Source organism: Crotalus tigris, unplaced genomic scaffold (assembly GCF_016545835.1).
Source record: "Crotalus tigris isolate CLP2741 ecotype Arizona unplaced genomic scaffold, ASM1654583v1 scf7180000020062.1902635, whole genome shotgun sequence".
Lineage (NCBI taxonomy): Eukaryota > Metazoa > Chordata > Lepidosauria > Squamata > Viperidae > Crotalus > Crotalus tigris.
Window position 1 is genome coordinate 1,348,290 of NW_024097841.1, and position 22,388 is coordinate 1,370,677.

The 22,388-nt window shown below is 40.7% G+C and overlaps 1 protein-coding gene across 2 annotated transcripts in view; it reads left to right on the forward strand.

Annotated features, from left to right (window-relative positions):
* ABCB7 (ATP binding cassette subfamily B member 7) overlaps window positions 1-22,388 on the forward strand; it is an 84,337-nt gene that overhangs the window by 52,217 nt on the left and 9,732 nt on the right. For both annotated transcript variants that reach the window (XM_039365354.1, XM_039365355.1), the window contains exons 10-15: window positions 563-720; window positions 1,241-1,404; window positions 1,594-1,723; window positions 5,413-5,584; window positions 13,739-13,842; window positions 15,434-15,541. In XM_039365354.1, the coding sequence (XP_039221288.1) occupies window positions 563-720; window positions 1,241-1,404; window positions 1,594-1,723; window positions 5,413-5,584; window positions 13,739-13,842; window positions 15,434-15,541 (836 nt within the window). The remainder of the gene's footprint in view (window positions 1-562; window positions 721-1,240; window positions 1,405-1,593; window positions 1,724-5,412; window positions 5,585-13,738; window positions 13,843-15,433; window positions 15,542-22,388) is intronic.

Genomic DNA, 22,388 nt, shown 5'->3' on the forward strand with positions numbered 1-22,388 from the left:
TGTGGTGGTTCCCCGGATGTTCCCCCCCAGCCACGCCAGCACACCAAGGACAAGGAAGGCCGTGGGTTTTGCAGCACGGGGTTACAGGTCCCCCCCCTCCCATTTTTCTACTAAGTTTTGTGGTAGTGTGATCTAAACATACGGCTGTCAGCTGATTTCAGCTTTAATATGAATCTATGCTGAAATTTATAACCCTGTAAATTTGAGTAGGGTTATTAATAGCTTAGATAGAACATAGAATAATAGAGGTGGAAGGAAGCTCAAGCAGGACCCTATATCATTTCAGACAAATGGTTGTCCGGCCTCTCTTTGAAAGCCTGCCGTTATGGGGCAATCACAACTTCTGAAGGCAAGCTGTTGCATTGGTTGATTGCTTTCACCGTTAAGAAATTTCTCCTGAGTTCTAAGCTGTTTCTCTCCTGGGTTAGTTGCCAACCGTTGTTTCTTCTCTTACCTTTTGGTGCTTGGGAAAAAAATAAGCTTGCTGCAACTTATTTTGAAAATTTAAGCTACATAGCTGGAAACTGCCTTATTGCTCCTCTACCTTGTCTTTGTCACGAAGGTAACCTAACTGTTGGCGATCTGGTCATGGTGAACGGATTGCTGTTCCAGCTTTCCTTACCCCTTAACTTCCTGGGGACGGTATATAGAGAGACGAGGCAGGCGCTCATAGACATGAACCTATTGTTTACGCTGCTTAGCATAGACACTAAAATCAAGGTGAGTATTGTCTATAAAACCTTCCTTAAATGCTTGTCATGTGTGCTAGTTTAAAATGGATCCCGATTTGTTTTTAATGGCAATCTTTGAGCAGTTCCCCACGATCCTTCATTCTAATTTGCATTTCTGAAAGAGCTTTGGGGGGGAGGAAAGGCAAGGGGGGGGTCTGTGTCATCTCTGCATTTTATATAAGTGTGCCCTGTGCATTGAGATTTTATTCTGTCATTTTAATTAATGATGCAGAATTGATGGTGCAAAAGGCTGCTTTGGAGCCAGACCATTCTGGCAAAAAAAAAAATCAAAAAAAAAATCACTGAGCTTGAAAGAAGAGGGGAGAGAGAAAGGAAAAAAAATTACCTGTGGCTGAAACTGCTAGATTTTTTTATTATTATTATTACTTTTAATCTCTTTCAGGCATTTGCTCGTGCCTCATTTTCAATTAGATCTATTGTTTAGCCTGTTAAGCTCTTTAGAACACCTTCTGGTCCATGTGTGTAAAGCGGGACTCTTCTTTTAATAGGATAAAGAACTGGCTCCACCCCTGCAGATTACACCACAGACTGCTACCATCGCCTTTGATAACGTGCATTTTGAATACCTTGAGGGGCAGAAAGTCCTCAGTGGCGTGTCTTTTGAAGTCCCTGCAGGAAGAAAAGTGGCCCTTGTAGGAGGCAGTGGGTCAGGGTGGGTAAATGGATGCACAAAATTCTGCATCATTGATTGATTTCTTTTTTTTTAATGGCGATAAAAACCTGGGTTTTTTAAAAGGTGCAAAAACTGTTCCAACCTTGAGTCTCTCTCTCTTTCTCTCTCTCTCTCTCTCTCTCTCTCTCTCTCTCTCTCTTTCTCTCTCTCTTTTTTTTTTTTTTTTAGGAAAAGCACAATTATAAGATTGTTATTTCGCTTCTATGAGCCTCAGAAGGGAGGGATTTATATTGCTGGCAAGAATATACAAAATGTCAGTTTGGAAAGCCTGCGGAAGGCTTTAGGAGTTGTCCCCCAGGTATGGTTCTTTTCCTACTTTGAAAGTCATCCTAATGTTGCAGGCCCAGAGACTGATGTAATGATGGGGAAACTGGGGGCGATGAAGCCAAACAAAAAAGAAACAATAGAAGAAAGAAAAGCTAGATCAGAATAGCAGGCTCAGCTTGTGTGAATAAAAGAGTTTTTATCTGATGGTAAAAACCCCCCTAGACAAAAAGAATTAAACTGATGTCCTTAGGAAACTAGTGGTTAAAGCTGAAAGCATCAACCCAAAAGATTTCCTGTTAAGTCCTGTGAAGTGTTGCTTCTGGAGCTGGAGCAAAATAATCCCCATGGAAGCTGCTGGCTGGGGAATTCTGGGTGTTGAAGTCCACACTTAAGTAGCCAAGGTTGAGAAAGACTGCTCTAGAGAAGCAGTCATGTCTTAATAACGCTCAGGTTAGGCGACTCTTGACATGGCACTAACTTTGAAACTTTTCTAATTTGTACTGTATTCCAATGTTTCTCAACCTTGGCAACTTTTAGGTGTATGGACTTCAACTCCCAGCATTCAGCTGGCTGGGGAATGCTGGGAGTTGAAGCCCATATACCTTAAAGTTGCCCAGGTTGAGAAACACTGCTGTATTCTCTTACTTCAATAATAAAAATATTCCAAAAGGAAAACCATACAGAGAATGTCCAGAGCAGAGCTTTGGCCTGGACCTGGGATATCTTGAGGGACTTTTGTCTTGTCTTTTGCCACATATACAGTACAGGCGGTCCTCGACTCACGACCACAACTGAGCCCAGAATTTCTGTTGCTAAGTGAGACATTGGTTAAATCAGTTTTGGCCTATTTTATGACTATTTTTGCCACGTTTGTCAAGTAAATCACTGCAGTTGTTAAATTAGTAACCCACTGATCTGGCTTCCCCCTTGACTTTGCTTGCCAAAAGGTCGCAAAGGGGATCACGTGACCCTGGGACACTGCGACCGTCATAAATATGAGTCAGTTGCCAAGCATCCGAAGGTAAATCCCATGACCCTGGGGAGGCTGCAACGATCATAAGTGTGAAAAATGGTCACAAGTCCCTTTTTTCAGTGCTGTTGTAATTTTGAACGGTCGCTAAACAAACTGATGTGAGGCCTTTTTCCATTGGATGCAGCATGCATGTTATTATTTTAGTCTTTTTAATTTCAGAAGTGGAATGATGGCACCCAAGCATTAAAAAAAAATCTCAGAGACCTAAAATTTATTAATGTTTGAATAAGACTATAGGCAGTCTTCAATTTACGACCACAGTTAGGACCAGAATTTTGGTTGCTAAGCAAAGTTAAAGGAGTCGTGCCCAGTTTTACAACCTGTTTGGCCACGGCTGCTAAGCTGCAGTTGTTAAGTGGATCCAGTTTTCCTCATTGACTTTGCTTGTTGGAAGCTGTAATCATATGATCCTGGAACGGGCTAAGTATGTGCCAGTTGCCACGTGCCCAAATTTTCATCATTTGACCATAAGTTTGAGAACTGGTCATAAATCAGGGTTTTTTTCCAGTGCCGCTGTAACTTTGAACAGTTGGCAAACTAATGGTCGTAAGTTGAGGACTGCTTGTATCCAGATCGTTCTATCAAGGGGGAAAAAGGCCAGCTGCCCGTCAGGTTCGTCTTATTGGTCCTTGCCCTCGCTTGCTGTTTTTGGCAAGAGGCCAGTTTGAGCAGGGCTTTTCAACCTTTCCACCCATTGTACCACTTTTAGGATATGGCAGCATCCGAGTACCATCAGTCGCCTAGCAAGATGTCAAAAACTTGATGACCAAAAAAAAAAAAAGGAAAAAAGTGATAAAGTACAGGTAGTCCTTGACTTACAACAGTTTGCTTAGTGACTGTTCGAAGTGACAATAGCACTGAAAAAAGTGCCCCCCCAGCCACAGCCGAGCAAAACACCTGCCTGCCCGCCTGGCCACGCTCTTCCTCCTGTCCAAGGTTTTCATTGTTGTGAGCATTTCTGTTGAGGATTGGCAGCGGGGCTGGGGTGGGGGGGGGTGTTTGGTTTTTATTCTCCCCGTCTGCTGGGTGGTTGCAGCAGGTTTTGGTCACTTCACATGACTCTCGGACACTGTGACCGTCATAAATATGAATCAGTTGCCAAGCATCTGAATGTAAATCACAAGACCCTGGAGATGCTGCAACATTCCAGCTGATCGGTGCTTCTTCTGGGCTCAGCGGAAGCCCCAGGATCAGTGCCGAGCTCCAGCTGGAGCCTGGCACTGATCCTGGCGCTTCCACTGAGCCCTGACAGTCCTGAAGAAGCGCCAATCAGCTGGAAAGCGGCACTGATCCTGGGGCTTCCGCTGAGCCCTCACAGCCCTGCAGCTCCAGCCATCACTCGCTCAAGCTTGTGCGGTGCTGCCACCGGTTCAGCTCATTCCTCTCCCCCACTACCTCTTTTCTAGGATGATCGCGTACCACCTTCCAGGTGCCAATGTACCACAGGCGGTACCCGTACCACTGGCTGAAAAGCCCTGAGTTAGAGTCTTTGGGAGTTTAAATCTGAATGATATATAGATCCTCAACAGTCTTGTCCTGCCAAGTCAGCTTCCCAGGCTGTTTTGTAAGCAATGTTAGAATATAGGATAGACTAGAACTGGAAGGGACCTTGGAGGTCTTCTAGTCCAGGGCTTTTCAACCAGTGGTACGGGTACCACCTGTGGTACAAAGGCACCTAGCAGGTGGTACATGACCATCCAGCAGACGGGGGGAATAAAAACCAAACACCCCCCAACCCACCCCCGCTGCCAATCCTCAACAGAAATGCTCACAGCAATGAAAACCTCGGACAGGAGGAAGAGTGCCGCCAGGCAGGCGGGCAGGCAGGTGTCTTGCTCGGCTGTGGCTTGGGGGGCACTTTTTTCAGCGCCATTGTAACTTCGAACAGTCACTAAGCGAACTGTTGTAAGTCGAGGACTACTTGTACTTTATCACTTTTTTTTTTGTCATCAAGTTTTTGACCCCTTGCTAGCGACTGGTGGTATTCGGATGTTGCCATATCCTAAAAGTGATACAATGGGTGGAAAGGTTGAAAAGCCCTGTTCTAGTCCCCCCCCCCCCCGCTTAAGTAGGAGAAACTATTAATGTTGAAATTATGGTGAGTGTTCTTCCTCTCGGCCACCCTAGCTTGGGTTAGAACGGCCCTTGCAGCAGCATCTTTGCCTGCTCTTCCAATGTCCCAGGAGCTCTGTTGCTTTTTGGAAAAAATTAGCTAACTCTGTTGACTTTGCAAAGGCCCTCTGCATTGCCGATCGGCATTTGGTACAGGCAGTCCTCAACATTTGACCACAACTGAGCCCAAACTTTCTGTTGCTAAGTTAAACTTTGGTTAAGTGAGCTTTGCCCCATTTTACAACCTTTCTTGCCACAGTTGTTAAGTGAATCACTGCCGTTACTAAGTTAGTGACAGGGCTGCTAAGTGAATCTGGCTTCCCCATTGACTTTGCCTGTCAGGAGGTTGCAAAAGGGGATCCCGTGACCCTGGGACACTGCAACCGTCGTAAATACGAGTCAATTGCCAAGCATTTGAATTTTGATCAGGTGACCTATGGGGACGCCGAAACGGTCTTAAGTGAAAAATGCTCCCTTTTTTCAGTGCCGTAACTTTGAACGGTCACTAAATGAACTGTTATAAGTTGAGGACTACCTGTATTTAAGAAGCATCGTTTTGTTTGTGTGTTTCTTAGGATGCTGTTCTTTTCCACAACACCATCTTCTACAACCTCCAGTATGGCAATATCAATGCCTCTGCAGAAGACATCTATGCGGTGGCAAAGCTAGCCGGAATTCACGATGCTATTCTCAGAATGCCCAATGGGTACAACACCCAAGTAGGCGAGCGAGGTCTGAAACTGTCAGGTAAGGAAATCGGGAGGGGGGGGCTCTGGTCTCCGCACCTTTGTTTTTCTGTCTTGCCTCAGCGAATGCTTTCCTAACCTGACCTTCCTTAGCAGACAGATAAATGCCAAGTTTAGTATTAAATGGTCATCCAGCAGTTGGTCTGATGCTTCTGCAGAAGCAGCTCAGAAAGCTTTATTATCAAGAACTGAGAGTGGGTGTGCTCTTTGTGCCATCCTCCCCCGTGTGTTTAATTAGATCGGGGATGGGGAACGATGGCCCTTTTATGATGTGGATTTTAACGCCCAGAATTCCTGAATAAAGCCATGCTGGCTCAGGAATTCTGGGACTTGAAGTCCACAAATCATAAAGGGACCATCATTCCCCATCCCTGGATTAGATGGAGACAATTAGCAGTAGCTACACAGATTTAAAGATGGAGGAATACAAAACTGTCTTGCAGCCAGTGATTGCATCTTCTTGTTGTTATTGTTATGTCTCCAAGGGCCACTAGGGCACATCCCAATGTCATAGGATGACAACCAAACATGGTATCATCGTAGCTGTGAGTACAGTAGACCACGCAGCTGTCAGTCACAGGTGGATGAGTCTTTGGGGAAGGGACTTGAGGGGTAAACAGCTTGTGCCTTAAATCTTTCATTTCCTTCTCAATCCAAAATGTCAGAGAGGATTCTTTGTCCTGGGTCAAGTGATAAAGCGGGTACCATTCATCTTGGTTACTTTGCCCCTTTAGTCGCTCCTGGAAAAAAGTGACCCACTGTCTCTGGGTTGCTGGGAGATTGGATGAAACTTGTTGTCTGTCCATCTGTGTAAGGAAGTATGTAAAGATTTCCCGTGACACAACTGATACTAATCAAAATTGGAAGCTGTAGATGTCCAACTTTTTTGAAGGTTGACGTGTGTCTCTTAATTGACTATTTAATGGCAACATTTAGCTGAGAGTGATGATGGCAGTGGTGACAGAGAACACAGGATAATTCTGTTTAATTTTCCTTGTGAGATTCATAAATGGGATGAAAGAAGCATCTGCATCTCATATTGTAGAAAAAAACATATTTTTATCTAAGATTCTTTGACACCGCAGCCTAAATATATGATCGAAAGAAGGGAAAAATCACTGTTTAAGTAGTTGCTATGTAGTGCTAATAGAATTTCATCTAATTTGCAGGATCCAATCTGGGTTGGTCACCGTGACCAGAGGTTTAATTTTCTGAGTTTTTGGACTCATGCTGGATGATCAGGGGACTGAAGGCTAAAACATATAAAGGACAGTTGCTGGAATTGGGTATGTCTAGTTTAATGAAGAGAAGGACGAGGGGGACATGACGGCAGTCTTCCAATATTTCAGGGGCTGCCCCAAAGAAGAGGGAGTCAATCTATTCTCCAAAGCGCCTGAAGGCAGGACAAGAAGCAACGGATGGAAACTGATCAAGGAGAGAAGCAACCTAGAACTAAGGAGAAACTTCCTGACAGTCAGAATAATTAACCAGTGAAACAACCTGCCTCCAGAAATTGTGAATGCTGCAATACTGGAAGTTTTTAAGAAGAGACTGGACAGCCATTTGTCTGAAATGGTATAGGGTTTCCTGCCTGAGCAGGGGGTTGGACTAGAAGACCTCCAAGGTCCCTTGTAACATTAGTAGTAGTAGTAGTAGTAGTAGTAGTAGTAGTAGTAGTAGTAGTAGTAGTAGTAGTAGTAGTATCATCATCCCATCCTCAGGGAGCCTCTCTCAACAGAATGTCTGCTTTAGGCTATTCTATGAGCCGAGGATTTGGCAGCACAAGGAAACAAGACCCACAACCAGGCACCACATAAATACTATCCATAGAATAGCCCAAAGAACACGTTTTGGTGAGAAAGAAATTTCCCTGAGGATGGACTCCAGCATGAGTCCAAAAGCTCAGAAGATTAAACCTTTGGTCCCAGTAACTGACCTAGACTGGATCCTGTAACATTCTCCTAGGACATCATTTATGTATCTAATTTGCATCACTATGAATCTTTTTAGTATGGATAGGTTGGAGGAAGACGCAAACAGAAGAATTTATTATTTGTTGGAAGGATGTATAGCTGTGTTAACACGGAGTATTAGCACAGATAAGAGTGGAGCTAAATTTGTGTGTTCTGGTTCCACCGTAACCATGAAAGGCAGCTGGGTGACTTTGGCCAGCTTCTCTGTTGCAGCCCAACGCACCTCACAGGGTTATTATTGTGGGGGAAATAGGACGAGGAAGGAGTATTAGGGATGTTTGCCACCTTGAGTTACTTATAAAGTAATAAAGGCATGATTTGTCTAAACAATAAATAAACTCCCAATGCCGACTATTGAACGTTCCATTCAAATTCCATTCACAGCCTAGCACAGTGGTTCTCAACCTGTGGGTCGGGACCCCATTTGGGGTCGAACGACCATTTCACGGGGGTCGCCAAACAAGGCCATCCACCATTTTTTCCCCTTTTCTTTGGCCACGCCCCTGGTACCCGGTGATGTATAAGTGGTTGGGGGTCACCACAGCATGTGGAACTGTATTATGGGGTCGCGGCATTAGAAAGGTTGAGAACCACTGGCCTAGCACAATTATAACAATGGAAGAAAGCATAGAAATCAAATGCTGCATATTTCATGGAATCAACTTAGTATTCCCATGATTGGCCCATACCTCTAAAATGAGCAGCAACCTCCACTAATATGCAGCCTCTGATTAAGTGGAAACTATTATATTTTGAAAGACATTGCACTTCTAAAATATCTCTCGAGACTTCGCAATCTTTAATTCCTAGGGATACTGCCCTGTTGGGTACTCATTACTCAAGGAAGCTTTGGATGAGAGGTAGGGAATCTTGTCCTCCAAATGAACTACTGTCCCCTCTCTCTATGATGCTGGAATCAGAAAACCCAGTTTCTGTTAAGCTGTTTATCTTACGGTGGCCTGGGAGATTTCCTAGTATCAGGCCAAGAGTTGTAGGCCAGAATCTTTCAGGATAGTTAAATCTGGGATAGTGGTCTCCATTGAAAATCTGTTCAGATTTCTTTCTGGTACTTTTATAAATATGGGAACTAAGAAAGGAGAGAGGAATGTTATTTGTTCATGATTTATGTAATTCATTGTTTATATAAGCTCAGCATTTATTAGGGCAAATGTCTTTCTTGTTTATTGCTGGACTTTTAATTTCTAACTTGGAAATTGCAGCCACACAGTAACTCAGTTTAAGAAATGGCCATTTTTTTCTTAATCAAATGCTATACTTTTAATTATAGCATTGACTTATGCTGAGAAGGTTTGCAGGAAGGTCACTACTGCAGAAATGAAATCTGTTTCTCTCAAAGGATATGCAATAACTATTGTGAACATTACAGATGGTAAACGCTCGCTTTATTTTATCACATTACTGGAAATGCATTGCCAAGACATGTTGTAAGTGATTTTTATGAGTATATTTAAAACCTGATTTTTCTTGACTTTATGTAAGGACCCACCCCACTTTGCATCTTAAGAAGACAGAACTCTTGGAATAATTCTTCCAACAGGAATCCTTTATTAAGAGAAAATGGTTGCAGGCGTTCTAGACAGGACTTGGGGTCCAAGCTCTCCAATTCAAGGTTTTAAGGGGTTCCCCAGTAGCCCCACCCAATCACCGCCCTCTTTCAGCGACAGTCTCAGGCATTACACTCCCCCCCCCTTTTCATTACTGCCAGCTGGATGGAGACTTCAAAGAAAACTACATGAAAGGCAATAGCCCCATTCTTATGGTTAGCTCTTTTGGCAATACACACATTCAGTTCCTTTGAAGTATACTGAAGGAAGTGAGGGCCATAAAGCCCCTTTGTTCACCCCCTTCCCTTCCTCGTATGGCAGAATCCATAGAAGGCAGAAATGGGGTTTTCTATAATTGATAACTAGAGATGAAATATAATTGGATTCTGACATCCGGCCCCCTCAAAAATAAGACAGATCCACCTGAAAGAAAACAAAACAGGTATAAAAGTTAGTCAGGCTTGTTAGGATACTCTGTGTGAAACTTCTTTAATAGCTTCGGGGCTCTGACATGACATTTATGGACCCACTCGTTTTGTGAGGGAGGGAGGTGTTTCCAGGCAACTAGTACTGAGTCGCTCCATGATATCTCCTAGAGTCAAGGGTTTCCTTTATTTCAAAGTGTTGTTCGCCCTCCACCATGATTGGAGGTGGTGGGGGGGGGATTTTTGGCCGTAAAGCTGACTGATGCTCTCTTTTCAGCAAGCTGCAATGAAAAATTGGGTGTATTTGCCTGAGATTTTTTGGTAATTCTAATTCTACTGTTACTGGGTTTATGATTCTTTTAATTGAAAAGGCCCTATATATTTTGGTCCAAGTTTTTTACAGGGTTGTAGGGACTTTAGGTATTTTGTAGATAGGTACACCATTTCACCTATAATGAATGGTGTAGGCTCAACCCTTTTTTTATCGGCTTCTGCTTTGTATGCCTGCCTAGCTTCATCTAGTGCTTTTCTAACTATTAGCCAGGTGTTCTGTAGTTTTTCCATCCATTCTTTCAGTGATGGGATCGTTGGTTCGTTTGGGGTTAATTCTGGCATGGGGTTGAAACTTTGACCGGTGGCTATTTGAAAAGGAGTGTAACCTGTGCTGGAGTGGACTGCATTATTGTAGGCAACTTCTGCAAAAGGGAGTAAGTCCGCCCACTCGGTTTGCTAGAAACTAAGAAAACATCTTAAATATTGCTTAAGTACGGAGTTCATTTTTTCAGCCCCCCCCCCCCCCATTCCCTTGTGGATGGTGGCTAGATGTCAGCCCTGAGTGGTTCCTAAGAGGGATAAAAATTCCTTCCAAAATGCAGACGTAAATTGCACCCCCCTGTCAGAGATGATGCGTTGGGGTGCCCCATGCAATCTGTAAATGTGCTGGATGAAAAGTTTTGCTAAGGCTTTTGCAGTGGGAATCTTTTGGCAAGGGATAAAGTGCACCTGTTTGGAAAACAAGTCCGTGACTATCCAGACAACAGTATTCCCATTGCTTTCTGGCAATTCCACTATAAAATCTATGGCTATTTATTTCGAGGGGGCTGAGGGATTTGCCACTGTTTGTAATAGTCCTGGCAATTTCCCTTGCAACCTCTTTGCAGTGGCACATTTTGGGCAACTGGCTACATAACTTTCTATGTCCTTTTTAATTGATGGCCACCAAAATTGCTGTTTAATTAAGTGTAAAGTTTTTACAAATCCAAAATGCCCTGCTGATTTTGTGTCATGGCAAAGCTGCATGAAAGTGACTCTTTGGGTTGTTGGTATATATAACTTTTCCCCTACCCAAGGCAACCCATCTCTCCTTGTGCACACATTTTTGTTTTTCTGGAACCATTCGTCTGTTTCCAAACTTTTTCTGAATTCAATTCCAGTTTGGCTGTCCAGTTGTGGTTTTAATTTAGCTTGGGTTCTTGTGGTTACTGGTGCTGCCAGTTGTGACTCTGCCATTATTGGTTTAGAATCTGTGGTTCGTGCGCTGTTATATTGGGGCATGCGAGTGAGGGGCAAGGCTTTCTGGGCAAATGAGGGGATGAATTCAGTTCCTTTGAAGTATACTGAAGGAAGTGAGGGCCATAAAGCCCCTTTGTTCACCCCCTTCCCTTCCTCGTATGGCAGAATCCAGAGAAGGCAGAAATGGGGTTTTCTATAATTGATAACTAGAGATGAAATATAATTGGATTCTGATACTTTATAAATACTGTGAAATGTTTTGGACATATCACAGTTAGTGATAACTCTCATACAGCCAGTTTGGTCTAGTGGTTAAGGAGCCAGTCTAGAAAACAGGAGATAGTTAGTTGTAGTCCTACCTTAGCCATGAATACCAGCTGGGTGGCCTTGGACCAGTTGTTCTCTTACAGCCCAACCCATCTCACAAGGTTGTTCTTGTGGGGAAACTAGCAGGAGGAAGATGTGTTGTGTGTACTCGCCACCTTGAGTTATTGGTTAAAAATAATAAAGATGCAAGACTAGTAAATGAAATTATGGAAAAGTTTATATTATATGACTCATAGGAGTTTGTAATAGTGGGTTATTGTTCTTGTTCTTTTTATATTGGGCTTTTTATTGTTTGTAAACCTCCCAGTGTCTCTGAGAGTAAGTGGACGACTATATAAATCCAACAAATATCTATGGAGATGCTCAGTCATCCAGGTCCTGGTTGTCCCAAAAGTGTTTTTTCAAAAGGCAACTGGACTTCCTTGTTTTTCTTTGAAGACATTTCGCTTCTCATCTAAGAAACATCTTCATTTCTGATTGAATGGTGCAGGATGGAATGATTTATATTCCTTGCAGTCATCTGGTCATTAGCATTCTTTCTCAGAGTCGTTGAGGCCACTTGGAGGTCTATCTGTGTCCTCAGGGTCACCTGAATAGTGCAAGTGCGTGTAGAACAGTGGTTCTCAACCTTTTTAATGCCGCGACCCCCAACCGGTCATAAGTTGAGGACTACTCAACTGGTGCAGCACCGTTTGCAGAATGGGACTTTTGGCAGGCTCAGCAGGGCAGAGGCAGCCTGGACAATTCCTATTGGCTTTTGAAAGCCAATAGAATTAGGCTCTATTCAAGAGAGTTATTCTATTGATTTTCAAAAGGGAGTAGCACAGCTAAGGAAAAGGGTAAAAAAAATGGCGGACTGCGTTGTTTGGCGACCCCCGTGAAATGGTCATTCGACCCCAAATGGGGTTCCGACCCACAGGTTGAGAACCACTGGTGTAGAACCTTGTTGGAACTGATGAAAGGACAGGCGATAGGTAGTGTTAGATCGGATGGATGGATGGATGGATGGATGGATGGATGGATGGATGGATGGATGGATGGATGGATGGATGGATGGATGGGCAGACAGACAAAAGGCAACTGGACTTTGTTTGCAAGTGTATGTGTTAGGATGGTACAGTTCATGGTAATTTTACAGTGTATAAGCAGCTATGGCTGTGTGCACAGAATTCATGTTGTATCCTAAACAGAAGGACTTTATAATTCTATTGGATCTGAAATGATTCTCTTCCCACACTGTTCCAAGAACCAGACAGTGATTCAGTAACAAGTTGAGGAACTCCTTCTCCCATTTATCCTGAGATTGTCATGGGTGGTCTTTGAAGAGAGTTTGGAAGAAGACCCGTGAAAAGATCTTGCATTATGGAACCATTACTTTTATAAATACTGGCAATAGCAAATACAATACACTTCAGGGTAAGCATGTTATCAAGGAAGTGAGAAGCAGAAATCACATCTTGGTGATTAGTTCAATTTTTATTTATTGCTCAGCTTCAGGACAGCCACTTAAGGCTTAAAGTGAAATGAGATTATTATCCTCCTAAAGTGGCTTTGCTAAAACAAGGCTATGTTAGTTAGAAGGGCACATCACCAGGAACATGAAAACTTTAAAATGGAAGCTTGTCAGATCTTTGACATGTAGGACAAGAAAGCAGATGCCGATATAACCATTAATTACTTCCAAGGCCTCCAAATCGGAAATGGACTTTAAATTTTTAAAGACAGGCTGTACATCTAAAGTAATAATGCAGCAATATGGTGGCCTAGAAAAATAGCTTAATTTTGGCCTTAAAGAGTGGAAGCAAAGAGTATCCTTAATGCTGGAGAACATGCCAAGACACCAAAATCCTTGGGGGGGGAGACAAAGTGCTGGTCACCCTATTTTCCAAAGCACCAGAAGGCAAGACAAGAACCAATGAATGGAAACTAACCAAGGAGAGAACCAACCTAGAACTAAGGAGAAATTTCCTGAGAACAATTCATCAGTAGAACGACTTATCTCCTGAGGTTGTGGGTGCTCCAACACTGGAGGATTTTAAGGACAGCCATTTGATTGAAATGGCATAGAGCAGGGGTTCTCAACCTTGGCAACTTTAAGACTTGTGGACTTCAACTTCAAAGCTGGCTGAGGAATTCTGGGAGTTGAAGTCCACAAGTCTTAAAGTTGCCAAGGTTGAGAACCCCTGGCATAGAGTTTCCTGCTCGTCAGGCTGTTGGACCAAGGTTGCTTCCAATTTTGTTATTTTGTTACTCCGCCACAATGGCTCTCTGGTGTCCTTCATTTCAGAATGGTCTTCCAAGCCAAAATAGTTTTCACTGACTTTATGTGCACGTGCCTTTCTTTTTTTTTTAGGAGGTGAAAAACAGAGGATTGCAATAGCCAGAGCCATCTTGAAGAATCCTCCCATTATTCTCTATGACGAAGCCACTTCGTCCTTAGATTCCATTACAGAAGAGGTAGGCTGCCTCCCCCCATCCCTCCCCCACTACATCTTTATTGCAGTCCTACATCTCGTTATCCCAGGCTCCCAAGATCAAAGGTGGAGCAGTGGGAGAACCGGCTTTCCTGGAACTGGACGGAGAAACGAACCCACTTCTGAATAAATTATAGCATTAAGTATTAAGCAGAGCAGTTGGAATTGCTTGACCTGCTCACTCTAAGAGGTGAAGTTTTAATTTGAAGGAAAGCAGCTGGTTGCCACTTAATATTCATAAAAATTGGCCCTCTCAATTATTCTTGCATGTTGAGTCGTAGAACCGTGGAATCCTCATTGTTGATGCACCTTTCTTGGGATGCAGAGTTGACTGTGGATAATGTTTCCATTTGGCACCAAATTATATTCACACGTAGGGCTGTAAAGCATCAGGGTGTTGTGATACAGATGCTGTGACATCACAGTGGCAGCTTCATAATATATACATGGACACTTGCACTCCCGGCAACTGCCTTTAGTTGCCTTGTCTCCAGCCAAAGCTCACCACGTCTGCTTGTGTTAGGTTACTTGACGTACCAGGACTGCTGATCACGAGAGGGTCTGGCTGTTGGTGGTTGATGCACAGTTCATTTCTGAAGAATAAAAGGAGGCAGATGCACCTGTCAAGAAAAATCTCCTTGGATTCTGTTCACTGATCATGATAAGAATTTTTAGTGAGCTTGTTTATTCTACTTGTTTGTTGCCGTTCATTTTGCTATATTTATTATGAGGTTGTCAAATGAAGTTGAATGTTTACACAACACAGCTGCACTTTAAAAGCAGCTAGTAAAATACGACTCCTTTCCCCCCAAAGTGTGCAACAAGCAATCAAAAGGGCATTTAAGGGAAAGCAAAACTTGTCTGTTGCCTTCCTATATTATAAAGGAAGCAAAAAAATAAATCACTGCTGGAGCAGGCACATTTCTCCCGTTTAGAAACTAAAGTTTCCTCTGATTTTTCCCATGGGATATCTAGACTTCACAATGAAGGAATCTTTCTTTTGTGGTTTTCATAGTTTTCATAGCATGTACATTAAATGAAATATAAGTAGTCCTTGACTTACAATCATAGCTGAGCCGAGAATTATAGTCATATTTCGCTGCTATCACAAACCAAAGCATCATGGACCTAATTTTTTTTTTTTGCCATTTTTTCTGGCAATTCTTAAATGATGCAGTCATTAAATGAATCCATTTCCTCCAGTAGGCGGGTCTTTTTTTTCCTGGAAACCAAAAGTAAACACTGAAAAATGGCCAAAAAAAAAAAAACCATAGCAAATTACAGAGATGTGACCGCAGGACACTGCAGTCGTAAAGTGAGCCAGTTGCCAGGTGCCTGAAATCCAGTCAAGTGACGGGGGAGGGGGGATACGGCCACTGTAATTTCAAACACGAGTCATAAATAGCTCTGGGGAAATCTATTGTGGCTTTGTTGTTGCTAAGCAAACAAGTTGAGGACTACCTGTGCATCAAATTGTGCCTTTTTTTCTTTGTTTATGACATTGGAACTTCTGGCAGCTTGTTTCTATGTGTGATTAAATCATACTCATTTGCTAATCTGTTTTAATTTTTCAGAACATCCTGAATGCCATGAGAGACATTGTAAGGCACAGAACATCCATCTTCATTGCACACAGGTTGTCAACCGTGGTTGATGCTGATGAAATAATTGTCCTGGATCAGGTAAGATCCAGCTTCCTGATGGGAAGAAACTTTGGCAGCCTTGCAAATGTCATTGGGGGCTACACAATTTCCCAGTGCCACTTTTCCCTAAAAAGCTTTTGACTTGAAATACTGAAATATTGTCAATGTGTGGATACATATTTGTATGTGGAGTGTGTGACAGAGAAAGACAGATGGATTGAGGGAACAACATGTTGGGTTTTGAAGTGGATTATCATTAATTAGCTTCCCTGGGGGCTTAGCAAGGGTAGGAGCATAATACCCCCTTTTTCAAATTGTAAAGATTTTGTGTTCTTACTAGGGTAGATCTCCTCATGTGAATCTGACAATGATGTTATTGTACCAAGAAATAAATAAATAAATAAATAAATATTTATAAATATGTATATATTTATACCTTGAATGTGCACCCTGTCAGCCCAAATATAGGAGAAAGAAATCTTCTTTCTTTTCTGAGGTTTTCGCGGGTGTTTGTATGTAGGTCTTTGGTTATTCAGGGTTTCTCCCGCGTAAAATTGGAAGTGTCTTGGCGACGTTTCGACGAAGTCCCATTCGTCATCTTCAGGCTGGTGTTTTCAGCTTCGTGCTTCGAGGAGGAGGAGGAGCACGTGCTCCTCGAAGCACGAAGGTGAAAACACCAGCCTGAAGATGACGAATGGGACTTCGTCAAAACGTCGCCAAGACGCTTCCAATTTTATGTGGGAGAAAACCCGAATAACCAAAGACCTACCTACATACATACATACATACATACATACATGTAGGTCTTTGGTTATTCGGGTTTTCTCCCACGTAAAATTGGAAGTGTCTTGGCGACGTTTCGACGAAGTCTCATTCGTCATCTTCAGGCTGGTGCTTTCGGCTTCGTGCTTCTAGGAGCAATGTGTGGTTGTAGCTGTTTTCTACTTTTAACTGCCAGTGGGGGTATGAACTGATTGGATGAGAGCTTGGCTGTGTACTGATTGGATGGAGGTGTGTTCTGATTGGTTAGGAGCTTGGCTGTGCTCTGATTGGCTGGAGGGTTGGCTATGCTCTGATTGGCTGGGGGTTGGCTGTGCTCTGATTGGCTGGGGGACCCCCCAGCCAATCAGAGCACAGCCAAGCTCCTAACCAGTCAGAACACACCTCCATCCAATCAGAACACAGCCAAGCTCTCATTCAATCAGTTCATACCCCCCCTGGCAGTTAAAAGGAGGAAACAGCTACAATCACACATTGCTCCTAGAAGCACGAAGCCGAAAGCACCAGCCTGAAGATGACAAATGAGACTTCGTCGAAACGTCGCCAAGACACTTCCAATTTTACGTGGGAGAAAACCCGAATAACCAAAGACCTACATACAAACACCCGCGAAAACAACATATATATATATAGTAGATCGATAGATCCTGCTTCCATGAATATTTGGCAGGGGCTAGGTGCTTCCTATTAAACAATAGGTTTGACATTCTGTGTTGTTACTGGCTATCTCTAGAATTTTTCATTAATATATATTTGTCCTATCTCTCCTTTCACATAAATGCCACTGGTGACTTGCAGCCCAGTAAGAAAGTTAGAGTACCAATTGTTGTGTAGGAGAACTATACAGTTCAAGATTTGCACAGATAAAGGGGGGCAGGCGCATATTCGGTGACCACAGAATGCTGCCTGATCACGCGGTCAAGAGAAAGCGGCAAGAGCCTTGGAAGGAAGACTGGAACGGGGTACAAGTTGTCCTCGGCTTACAAGCATTTATTTAGTGATCATTCAAAGTTAGAACCGCACTGAAAAAGTGACTTATGACCATTTTTCACATTTGATGATTGTGGCAGCGTCCCTGGACGCTTGGCAACTGGCTCATATTTGTGACAGTTGCAGCCTCCCGGGATCATGTGATCAACCTTCTGACAAGCAAATCCAATGGGGGAAGCCTGGTTCACTTAACAGCCTTATTACTAACTTACCAACTCCAGCGATTCACTTAACAACAATGGCAAGAAAAGTCATACCATCTGGCGAAACTCACTTAACAAATGTTTCATTTAGCAACATAAAGTTTGGGCTCAGTCGTGGCTGAGGACTACCTGTATCCCTGAAAAAGGATGGGTCGGCTGGAAAAAAAAACTTTAGCCATGCTTCCTTGTGAGCATTTCCTGTAAGAAACATTTCCTGTAAGAGTTCAGTATCCTTCAGTATCCTGGCAGCATGAAGATGTGTGGACCAACTCCCAGAATTCCCCAGCTAGCCATGATGTGCTGGCTGGAGAATTCTGGGAATTGAAGTCCACATACCTTAAAGTTACCAAGTTTGAAAAACACTGGAATGCTTAATTATAGTAAACACAATCCAATAATGGCCAAGAAATTATCAACAGCTAAGAAACAAAACCAGTAAATCCAGGGGACATTAAAGCATATAGGAGAGTAATATGATTTTTATTTACCTCTAAAACAGTATGATTGATGTCAATTGGGGTTGTGTTGCGAAAGAAGCTGTCCCTGGTTGAAGGCCATTCCAAGTCAGGTGTCACTCATACTTGAATTATTCTCCCTGTTGTTTCTTTGCTGTGGTCTCCCTGGAAACCAAGATAGCAATGAGCTTTAAATAATGAGAAAAGATGCTTAGGGATGAGAGGGTCATATTGTCTTCCATAGAGCCATTGGTGCTTGCACACAAATGTAACAGGTTCTCTTTTGCAGAGCTTTAATGCTCTGATTGATTTAAGATTCTGCTTCATTAATTTAGGTGTGTATTATTTCTTTAATATATTTATAATGCAGAATTGTGATGCATTATTACTAAAGATGATCAAGTCAAGCTAAATAAAAATCAGTTGCATCCATTAAATTATCCTACTTTTCTCTAGTCAATGATTGTAATACAGATGTTCTGATGCCACTCTCCACTTGAAGCCTTGGGAGTCCAAATCTCCCTGACTATCACTGTCAATATGTGGCTGTTACTCCTTTATACTGGTATGCACATTCAATGCTGATTTTGCCTAAATGCAGGCATAAAAAAACTAAAGCAAGCAGAGTCTTTTTTGTTTAGCAAAAAAAGTATCCCAATATTTCTGTCTCTCTCACTTCGCCATTTTAGCAACCTTAGTAAATTAGAAAAAGGCAGTAAGTGTGACTTTGGGTTCAAGCAAGGAAAAAAGCTGGAAATTGTATTGTGATGATTAAAGAGGAAAATGGTAAACTTTTTAAAAATTATGCCAAGCCATCATTAGGTGGGTTCATATATTACCTACAGGTAGTCCTCAACTTACAACCACAATTTGGGACTAGAATCTTTTTTTTTTTTTTTTATTGAATTTTTTCAGAAATTTTACAAATAAACATCCACCCCCCCTCCCAAACCACCCCACCCTCCCCCCCCCGACTTCCCAGAACTGAATATAGGATTATTTAACAAATTTTAAAAATAACGTTTACAATTTATAAGATAATGAATAATAATAATAAAAATCGTAATCATAATATATATAATAATAATATACATAACATAAGCTTTAAAGTGAATAATATATACTAAAAAAAAAAGAAAAAAAAGAGGAAAAAAGGAAAAAGAAAAGAGAGAGAGAAAGAAAAAAAGAAAAAGGTAGACGAAAAATAAAACATATATAAAAAAGTATATGAATAATAATACATAAAGCGTAAAAAAAAGAAGAAAGAAAGAAAAAAAAACAATCATTACAAGTTATAGAAAAGCTAAATAATATTTTTCCATATCCAAATTATGTTGTATAAAATTTATCCATTTTTCCCATACCGCAAAAAATTTCTCTTGAGATTGCTCCTTTAAAAAAGCCGAAATCTTTGCCATTTCTGCCAAATACGAAACTTTATAAAACCACTCTTGTAAAGTAGGCAAGGATTCCTTCTTCCAATATTGTCCTATTAACAGCCTAGCGGCTGTAATCAAATTTAACATCAATATAACCTCCTTAGCATCACAATCAATAACAATACCTAATAAAAATAATTGCGGAGTAAATTTTACCCTCTTTCTAAAAATTCTTTGAATATTCCACCATATCTTAATCCAAAAAGCTTTTATATGCTTACACGTCCACCAGATATGATAATAAGTAGCATCCAAGTGTCCACATCTCCAGCATTTCGGCTGTAAATTAGGGTACATAATGGACATTTTCTTTGGATCAAGGTGCCATCTATAAAACATCTTATAAAAATTCTCTCTTAAATTTTGCGCTTGTGTGAATTTAACATTTCTTATCCAAATAAGTTCCCAAGTATCCATTGAAATCGATTCACCAATATTCTGTGCCCATTTAATCATACAATCTTTAACTAATTCAGATTCTGAATCCAATTCCACTAAAACCCCATAAACTCTCTTTATATGGGTTGGCCTTTGATCTCTTACTTGTTTTAGAAGAATTTCATCTTCTCTGAGCCAGCCCATTTTACAATCCATCTTCCATCTATCCACTATTTGTCTATATTGGAACCATGAATAAATTAGATTTTCATGTGTTAATTCTTCCAAAGATTTTAACTGCCAGTCTTGGCCATCCCATCTAAGTAACTGTGCATAAGAGACCATATCCATATTAACCCCTTTCCTTATGCCTTCTATGGCATGCCGAGGTATAGCCCATAATGATATTTTAAAATCACATTTGTAATACTTCCTCCACACTCTAAGCAAAGAGATTCTTATAATATGAGACTTAAAAACCCAATCCACTTTTTTATTAAATATTAAATAGGCATGCCATCCAAAAAGTAAATCCCAACCTTCCAAATGAAGTATTTCTATATTTGTTAAATTCACCCAATCGCTGATCAATGTTAATACTACAGCATCATAATACAATTTCATATTTGGTACCTTGAGTCCACCTCTCTCACGAAAATCTTGCATTATTTTAAGTTTCACCCTTGGTTTTTTCCCTGCCCAAACAAATTTATTAATACCTTTTTGCCATTCATCTAAATTACGTTCACTCTTTAGAATAGGTAACATTTGAAACAGAAAAATAAACTTTGGCAGGACATTCATTTTAATAACTGCAATTCTACCCATAAGGGATAACTGTAAATTGTTCCAATTTTTTAAATCCTTCTGTACCTCCGTCCACAGCTTTTCATAATTATTTTTATACAATTTTGCATTGGAAGCAGATAATATAACCCCCAAATATTTTACCTTATCAACAATTTCAAAGTCTGTTAACTTAACTAGAACCTGTTTATCACCATTAGTCATATTTTTAGCTAATATTTTAGTCTTATTATTATTAATTTTAAAACCAGAAACACGTCCATATTGTTGGATCAATTGTAATAATTTTACCACCGAACAAGTAGGTTGAGACAAAGTAACAACCAAGTCATCTGCAAAGGCTCTTAATTTATATTCTTTTTTATTAATTTCTATTCCTTTTATTTCTTGAGACTCCCGAATTTTAATCAACAAAATTTCCAATGTTAAAACGAACAATAACGGAGATAACGGGCATCCCTGTCTTGTACCTTTTTCTATTACAAAAGCCTCTGACAGACCCCCATTTACAATAAGTTGAGCAGTCTGTTTTTGATATATATTAGATAATACTTGTAATATATTTTGTCCAAAATTCATCTCCTTAATTAAACATAACATAAACTGCCAATTCACTTGGTCAAAGGCTTTTTCAGCATCCAAAAATATCAGGCCTGCAGAGACTTGGTTATTCTTTTCTAAATACTCTAATAAGTTAATGATTTGTCTGACATTATTTTTCATATACCTTCCAGTTATAAAACCCGATTGATCCTTATGTATAAGCTGCTGCAAGATCCCCATAAGCCTGTTGGCTAAAATTTTTGCAAAAATTTTATAATCCACATTTAAAAGAGATATAGGCCTATAATTTTTAGGCAATGTAAGATCTTGATTGTCTTTTGGAATCAGTGATATAAATGCATTACGCCAAGATGGAGGGATCTCTAACCCCTGTAATAAGTTATTAAACAATTCACACAACGGTTGAGTCATCTCTTCTACTAGAGTTTTATAATAAATAGATGTCAACCCATCCGTACCCGGCGCTTTGCCCAATTTCAATTGTTTAATAGCTGTAACAATTTCTTCCTTAGTAATTAAACCATTAATCTCTTTTTCCTGATCTTCTGTTAATTTAGAAAAATTAACTTTACCTAAATAATTGTTTATATCTGTAGTTTGAATATTAGTACTCTTGTATAATTTTTGGTAGTATTCTAAAAAAGATTTCTTAATCAATTCTTTCTGATAAACCAATTTACCATTATAATTTATTTTATCTATATTCCTCTGTTTCTGTTTCTTTCTTAACTGATAAGCCAACCATCTCCCTGGTTTATTAGCGTTACAAAATGTATTTTGTTTCATAAATAATAAATTGGTTGCAGCTTGATCAGCCATCAACATGTTAAATTGTGTTTTTAACAGTTTTATAGCTCCTTTCACCTTTTCATCTAAAGGATTTGAAATTAGGAGTTTCTCTTTTAATTTAATCTCCTCTTCTAAATCTTTACGTTTCTGAATCTGTTTCTGTCTATGCAAGTTATTCATTTTTATCAAAATACCACGCATAAAAGCTTTACTTGCATCCCACACCATTGACATTGATGTTCCCTTATTCATATTTAAAGCAAAATATTCCTTTAAACATTCCTTTAGTTTGTGAACATTTTTTTCTTGTTTAAATAAATTCTCATTCACCCTCCAGGATCTCCTGTCTTCTTTCTCAGCAAACAGTTCCATCCAAACTGGACTATGATCAGACAATGTCCTAGGAAAAATTTTTACATTCTTCACCCTGTTGTATAAATCTGTTGTGATCAAAAAAAAATCAATTCTTGAGAAAGATTGG